We start from the raw sequence: 8189 nt of genomic DNA on the forward strand, positions 1-8189 counted from the left end.
TTGCCATTTCTAACAACTAGTCATGATTCGCCATCAAAAACACTTTCTACCATGGACAAGAAAGTGAAAATTATTTTTTCGATAGATATGACCAAATGAGTAACCTTTAAAGGATCTAGTAACACTGAAACTTGGTAGTGAAGATCTGGTAGAAAAGATTGCACTTTCATCTCGCCACAAATAGGCTAACAGCACACAACCATGCTCACATCCTAACAAAACATTGTCCAATCTTCGTCAGTGACGATCAATTTGCATAATTACTAACTATATGAAACATGGTACTTCTGAAGATCTCATAGGGTATTATAATCGAGATCCACTAAAGAGATTAATGGCAGCCGGTCAGGAATTATAAAAAGCAAACACTTTTTCCACGTATTTTGAGAACAGAAAGACAGGGCATAGTGGTCTTCCGAATGAGCATTCTAAATTTTGCTGTATTATTATGAGCCCTAATGCAGTCGATCCAAAGGAAGGCACACATCAGACATTGCCAAAACAAATATTAGTCCAAGTCGCCAGAGCAAATCAGAAAAACAGTCTGCAACTGTTAAAAAAAAGCCTCCAAAAGAAGTCAGTAGACTGATGTACAAATGGACAACAAGCTGCTGTAGGATCATCTTCACTAAAATCGTGCATGATGGAACATATAGCATCTTTTCGTACTCAAAAAACATACTTATGTAAGCAGCATAATCCAGCAGCTACAGCTTCGAGAATGCAATATATCTACCATCTCTGATTCAATGTGAAAATCATGAAACGAAACCCTTAAACATTTGACCATGGCACACATCATCAGTCATCACAAAAATCTCTCAGTGCACCTCAGATCCAAATCAAGTAAAATTGCTCTTCACACGTATCTGCGGTAACTACAGCACTCTGTAGAACTTCTCTCACACCCTCTTTTCTGCTGCCTTCTGGTTGTACTCGTGTTTGAGAAGGTTCGCCCTCAGAAGCATGAACTTGACATCTCTCTCAAACTCATTGCCAGTCTGCAATGCACGCTGGAAAGTTCCATTTCTCTGATCAGCATGGTTTGCATACAGAATCTTGTTATGCGAGTCTATACGAGCCTGCATAAATTTAGGAAAGAAGAAGCTCAGCAATTTGGCACCATATATGTTCCAATACATGTGATGTAAAGCATCTTTGTTAGGTACCTGTATTTTGTTATCAGTGATAAGCGCAGCCAACTCTTTCTCTAACAAGGACACAGTGGTCTTGAAGGCGACAGCCATTGTGTTGAGATCAACAGATATAAATGGGAATGTGTACTGTATGATAGCTTTGTGGCGAATGTCCTTGTACAGAACTTCTAAATGTTCATGCAAATGTATATCCAGCAGCAGGTTTGACTTCAGCTTCTCAAGATACCCCAGACATGAGCCATAGCGACTGATATGAAAAATCTTGTGATTAGCTAATAACAAACAGGTACAAAGAACAAAGAATGGCTGTTTATGAAAGAGAACGGAAAACAAAATGCACGACCTAGTAGCATGAAAGGCATAAATATGCATCTAAAAAATACTACCTTGGTTCCATATTAACTGTCACGCCGTGCCTAGATACATGCGTATCTGCGACAGTTAATATGGAACGAAGAAATACACAAAGGAATTCTTGATGTACTGGGCAACTATGAAATAACATCAAGTCTGCTGCCAGCATTGCTCAATGCTCATAACAAATTGGCTAGAATGCGAGAATGCAGGTGAATAAATAGACATTAGGACATTATTTCTTAGAGAACAATGAAAATGTGTAAGGCCTTGTTAATTCAGACATTATTTGTAATTTTATTTCCCTAACTTATGATCAATTCTAAAAAGCTATTTCATGAACAGTGCCAATGGTAAAATATCTGGTAGTAGAGATATCCACATTATGGTATCATCATAACTCATATAAAGGCTCGCAAACTGAAGTATGTGGTCTCTAAAGATTAATTAATTTACAAAACATCAGATGATAAGTCAAAAGGAAATAAAAAAATCTCAGAACACGCTGACAAACCATGCAACATCGTCACTATAAAAATCAGCTTCACAAATTGCTTATGGCTTAAAACATCATAGAACATGAATCTCCACTAATATGTACTGTAAAAAAGAGTTGTCAGAACCAGAGGATCCGGCTATCCAAGTGCCTAAATATAACACCCCACGTTGCTCCAATAATGCACATCACAACGTGACTAATTAGGAAGCCTCAAATAAGCTATCAATTATTTTGGAATTCCCTTAAACACGGTGTAAACTTGTGATTCCTTCAAAATGTTACATGAACCAAACAAAATGGAGCACAAATTTAGAGTACCAACCTTTGCCCTCTTTAAATTATATAAATATTTTGGACCAACTTATAGACTGACTGTATAAAAAACAATTAATAACCTATAAATTACTGTACTGTTAACATTGCCACCCCCTATAAGTAAAACAAGACTCATAAGCAACTGCTCACATTTTATATGCCGGTCCTTATCTTTTTCTACGTTACCATTCCTTCAAATGTACTTTGTACAGTTTAAATTTACTGAAAGGTCCCCGTGTGTTATCCAGAATACACAGAATGCTTCCCATATTGACCATAATAATCATTGCTATATGACCAATGGATCGAATAGAAATACATCCCACAGCAAAGATGCAGTTCAATAAGGACTATGAGAGCTACCTTGCATAAAAATCATTTACCAGCTCCCTTACTTCAGGCACCAGCTCCAGAAAATTGCGGAAATTGTAGTTGTCAATAACTTTGCTCTGTAACAAATGAGGAAATTGATCTGGTTTAGACAGATCGATAAACCCAAACCATGCCATGGGGAGGGAGGAGATAATTGAAGCAAGGACGCACCTTCAGTTCTGAGCGATCAAAAGAAGCAAGCGCACATAGTGCTCCATAGACAGCAACATCTTGTGGAGAAATGACTTCAGAATAGTTGTTCCTTAGCTCCAATCCTGTCTCTATGAACTACAGAAGGGGGCATGCTTTCATTGTTAGCAGGCAATTTAACAACTATATACCGATTATCAAGCATCCCCAATAGGAGCATATACAATGCAACATGCTAAGGTGGGTGCTTAGAAAAATAAGCCGGTTTTATTTAAGCACAGGTGCTTATTTACATTAGGCAGATGCCTAACTAGGCACCTCTCTTGTACAAATAAGCACTAGTGTCTAAGAAAATTCTTGGTTTATTTTCGTAAGCATCCCTACTAACTACTAAGCACTTTGAATTGTACATGGCCTAAGAATCTGAAATAAATAATAGAACCTAAGAATAATAACATATGTAATGTGGTTCTTCACCAAAAAGAATGTTGATAGATAATAACTATTGGAAGGTTCCATCAGGTATTAATTATGTCTAGCCCATAGCAGAAATGGATATATCTAATAGAAAACATAGTTTTGTTGGGAGGAATGATGATGAGACCCATGTTTACTTAGTTTTGTACATAAATTACCCAACACTTCCTGAAACTAGACTGAACAAGTATCACAGGAGCAAACAAACTGAGAAGCCTAACAGGCAGCGTAGACTAATAAAATTACTGGATGCCTTCATTAGGTGTCATTCGTGGGTTGCAACAATATACAGATGCCAGAATTTCTGATAGCACAATAGTTACAAAATTTTAGCCAATTCAGAGAACGCTACGCAGCAGATTAATTGATCATGCCTCATGAATCTCTAATATAGTCCAATTTAGCAGTGCAAAATCCTACAGTTAGCAACGAAAGGACTAACCTTCCGGGCAGCAAGCTTGTACTTGTTTGTCTCCAGGTAGGCTAATCCAGCAGCAGCCCGCAGCTTGGCGAGGATAACAGGATCCAAATCATCTGGGGTCTGCTCGGCCTTGCTGACGTAATTGGAGACGTGCATAAACTGACCCAGCTCGACGCTGACCAGAATCACATTCAGACACATCTGGACCACATGCTTGGAGGTGGTGCAGTAATCGCGGGTCCTGATGTAGCTCTTGAGCGCCTCGGAGAGGTGGCCGTGCGCGTAGTGGAAGTCGCCGATGTCGTTGTAGCCCATCCGGATGCTCTCCTTGACCATGTTAGCCTGCGGGTAGGTAAGTGGTTTCAGGCCAATTCGTCGGTCACTGCGTCCAGCAGAAGTGGCAAATCCTGGGAAGAAGAAAAGGGGGTTTAGGGTTTGGGGCACCTTGTAGCCGCTGAGCTCGCTGTCGAGTTTGTCCTTGCGCACGAGGGAGCGGCGCTCGACGGCGTCGGACCAGGCCTGGTCGACGGCGTAGCGGGGGCCGAGGCGGCCGGCGATGTTGGCGACGACGTCGCGGTGGAGGGCCGTGTCCTCGCCCTTGAGGGACCCTTCGTAGGCGAGGCGGAGCGCGTCCAGCCGCATCTGCTCGGACTCGCACTGGCCCGCGATGAAGAGGAGCCGCGCCACGCGCGTGCGGCCCGAGTACTGCGCGGCGTACACCTCGACGTCGAACTGGTCGCCGGAGAGCAGCGCCTGGGAGGGCTCCCCGCCGCCCGCGGGCGCGGGGGCGGTTGGGAGCTCGTCGTCGATGTCCATGGGGTTGAACCCTAGAGGAGGAGGAGGAGGAGGATGGCCGGGTGGGAGCAAGGAGAGGGGCGAGAGAGGAGGCAGGAGGACTTGGCTGGAAGGAAACGAGAAATTCAGGGATGGATCTGTATATTCGCGCTAGCGTCAGCGGAACGGGCTGACCAGGCCCGCGATTGTTTCAGGATATGCGCGGTGCACTTTTATATCTCGCGCAGGCAACTTGCAAGGATCGCGCGCTACGGCCCGCCAACGCCATGTTGCGACCTCGTCCATACTAGTATATCTCTATCTATGTCAGCCCACATGAAGTTGAGAATATCCTCAAAAAGAAAAAAATCAAGTTGAGAATTCTGCTTGACTAGCATCACAACTGTCAATGTCATAAGCTCTCTTTTTTTGTCAATGCCAGATCGGCTTTTTTAAAAAATGGGCCTCCAATCGACGCTTTTTCTGGAAATGTTGCGACTTGCGAGTACCTTGGTACCTTCATCGCATTTGGATTGGTATAGAGACTTGAACAGCTCATTTGGTGGAATTTACCCTCCACCACGGAGGAATTCAAACTTTGAAGCGCACTACCGTAATTCAACTACTCCATGGAGTACTTTGCAATCTGATGGCCATGTCTGACTTTTGAGGCCTCCTAACGGCTTCGGTATTTAAGTTGGCTGGCTGATCTGAAAAGAGCCGTCCATGTTAGTGTTTTATATTTATATCAACTTTCGGAACTGTTACTAAACATTAGCTGGCATTTGCTTGTTAGCCAATTGACATGTCAAGTTGCCAACAAAGAAAAATATGGCAGCAAATAATATGGGACGACCACCTATTAGTGTTCATCTGTTCAGCAACCAAAAAGTTGAGACCGGCTAAGTGTTTGCATTATAACTTATAAGTTAGGCCTACGAACCAACCAAGTTTGAATGTTCAAGGAAAAAAAACAAGCTCAAACAGTACATATTTGGTTAGCCTCCTAAAAAAACTTACATGGCTCAATTTGCTCTGTTCGGATATCTTTGTGTAAGAAATTCCCCTTGATAAGGTAGATGCACACACGAGACAACATGAGTGAGGAGACACAAGGATGGAAGCGAAACGAGCCACCGAGTGACATCATTGCCTTAAGACAAGTGAAGATTGACATGAATACACATGCCATATTTAAGTTGCACTATCCCTTTCTAATGCAATAATATGCCCTCGACAAAAACTAACCTTGCCTTTGGAAGTTATGAGAGTTGGGGATATATATGAGCAACGAAACAAAACAAAAACAGGGTGAGCGGGGAAACAAGAAGCCTATCTATTATCATATAAGATATAGCATTTGAAATGTGTATTCTTTTCTACGGAGAACATTGAGCCCCCAAGTAAGTGTGAGAATAATACACATTTAATTCTATGAGCGAAGATGCTACCTGGCTACATAAAACAGCTACTTCGACCATTATGATGAAAATCCCAATATCATGTTGTTGTTGGTTGGTAAAAAACTAAAAATATGTGCAACAAGGTGTTCCACCGAGAAAAGAGGATCCAAACCAGCCTAAAGCCGCGAGAGCAAGGCTTTGCCTTCTGAAGCAATTGCAACTGGTCGTGGTAAGAGCATCCCCAGCCGTCTCCCCGACGAGGCCCCCAGAACGGCGTTTTGTCATCCGGATGGACGAGAACGGCCCAGTCGCACCCCCGGTTCCTCGTTTTCGTCCGGATTAGGACTTTCATCCGTCCGGATAGCCCAGGCCATCCCCGGTCCCCCGGGGAGCGCTCGGGGACTCCGGACGAGAGAAAAGCGGGGACGGGCCCGCCCCGTCGGCGAGAGAGCAGACGAACCCCACCACTTTGTCGATGCAAATCCCTCCTTCCCTTCCTTTGCTCTCTCGCCGCCGGCACCACCCCTCGGCAATCCGTCGGCGGGTTGCTCCAACTCTGTCGTTCCTCCACCCAACAGCCTATATTCCGCCCGTCGTACCCTCTGCCTATTTTCCGCCGCCGGGCAGCTTCCTCGCGCCGCTCCTCGTCGACACGCCCGACAGGTGTTCGTCCAACTGCCTGGCCGAACATGGACTCCGATGAGGAGGAGGAGCAGATGTTCGCCGAGTTTCTTGAAGAAGAAACGGTTGCCGCCGCCCAAGACGAGGAGCACCTGCTCATCCTCGCTTGCCTGTCCGGCTTGTACGCCGAGTCTGTCATTGGTCGCCGTGGTGGGTCGGCACCAGATCGCCGGAAATGCAAGCCGAGGCAGCGAATGTAGGGGTACTGCATGCTCTACACCGATACTTCGCCGACGATCCATTGCACGGTGAGGCTGTTTTCAGGCGTCGTTTCAGGATGAGCCGGAAGCTCTTCCTGAAAATTGTGTATGCCCTTATGGACGCTTCGAGGCAACACCAACTAGTTTCCATTTGATTTGTTTTGAAAACTTGTCTTGTTTTGTTAAACCGTAACGTTTATTTGTAAAAATAAGCCAAATGTTGGCAAAACTAGCCAAATTCGCCGAATTATATGAAATTTGTCATCCAGAGATGTTTTTTCTCTAAAAAGCGGCGAACCGCGGGTGTCTTCCGAGGAGACGGCTGAAACTTCGACGCTCCCCGAGCCAAAGTTTCGTCTAATCCAGCGTTAAATAGTGCCGGATTTCGGTCCAAGGAGTCCCAACGGCTGGGGATGCTCTAACATGGACATGCAGGTTCTAGCCGTAGGTAAACTAAAGCGGATTTCAGAACCCGGCCACGCCTACTCTCTTAATCGCATATTCATGATTTGGTGGACAAGTGTCCTGCAAGTCTGCAACATATGCTAAACTGATGTCAAACTGGCGCCCTTCGACCAAGTTCCAAAACTTACCTTATAAACAGAATTTAATTTTACTTTTTATTTTATAAAACATAGCAAATTAAATGGCCATAATATCTCACAAAATCTGTATGGGTATATTCCAACTTAATATCTATGTGCGATCGTTTTTCAAGATTTCACAAAACTTATACAAATAAACATTTTCCAAGATCCTGAAAGTACGTGCACGTGTCAGGATTACTTTCTTGACCAACCGTCCTTAGTACCGGCCGCTTGTCTATTTTCACAGGTAAACATTAAATCTACACGGACACCAGCATTAGAAATGAGTCAATGACCACACCAACTCAAACGAAAATGACATTTATTTTTTCGTACTTGCAAATTGGTGTGGTTGTTTCTCATTGTTAAACGACAGAATGCAAATGTGAGGTCAACTCTTTTGGTTGACGACTCCCCATCACCCTTTCTTCATTTGGCTGCCCATTAAAAGTACAAGGAGGGGCTCACTTCTTCCCTTTCTTTCTCTATGCTCACCCAAGGTCTAAGAATCGCCTCCTGTCCTCGAGCTCTCCTCCAGTTCATCTCTGGTGGTGCCGCTGCATGGAGCAGAGAGGGGTGAGGTGCTCGGTGTGTACATAGTAGCAGTATTGTTTTCGGCTTGATGTCGGTGTTTGGTTGATGCTAGTAGCTTGGAGCGGGACGTTGGATCTGTTCGGCCAGGTCCAGAGCCAAGTAGGATTACTCTCTCTTTCTTCTGCTCTAGAGGTTGGAGCCGAGGACGAGGGAAGGACATTGTCTCATCCAGTAAAGTTGTTGCTCGTGTCCACCACTCGTGGTG

General features: G+C 44.3%; 1 protein-coding gene across 1 annotated transcript; it reads right to left on the bottom strand.

Annotated features, from left to right (window-relative positions):
• Window positions 1-597: 597 nt before the first annotated feature.
• On the bottom strand, window positions 598-4645 carry LOC127306740 (COP9 signalosome complex subunit 1). Its single transcript, XM_051337439.2, has 6 exons — window positions 4190-4645; window positions 3767-4087; window positions 2869-2985; window positions 2689-2774; window positions 1170-1404; window positions 598-1082 (listed from the first exon to the last, which is right to left on the bottom strand). Exons 1-6 carry the CDS (start codon window positions 4559-4561, stop codon window positions 903-905), a joined length of 1311 nt encoding a protein of 436 aa, XP_051193399.1. The 5' UTR covers window positions 4562-4645; the 3' UTR covers window positions 598-902.
• Window positions 4646-8189: the final 3544 nt, after the last annotated feature.

The sequence above is a fragment of the Lolium perenne genome, chromosome 1, assembly GCF_019359855.2.
Source record: "Lolium perenne isolate Kyuss_39 chromosome 1, Kyuss_2.0, whole genome shotgun sequence".
In the NCBI taxonomy this organism is placed as follows: Eukaryota; Viridiplantae; Streptophyta; class Magnoliopsida; order Poales; family Poaceae; genus Lolium; species Lolium perenne.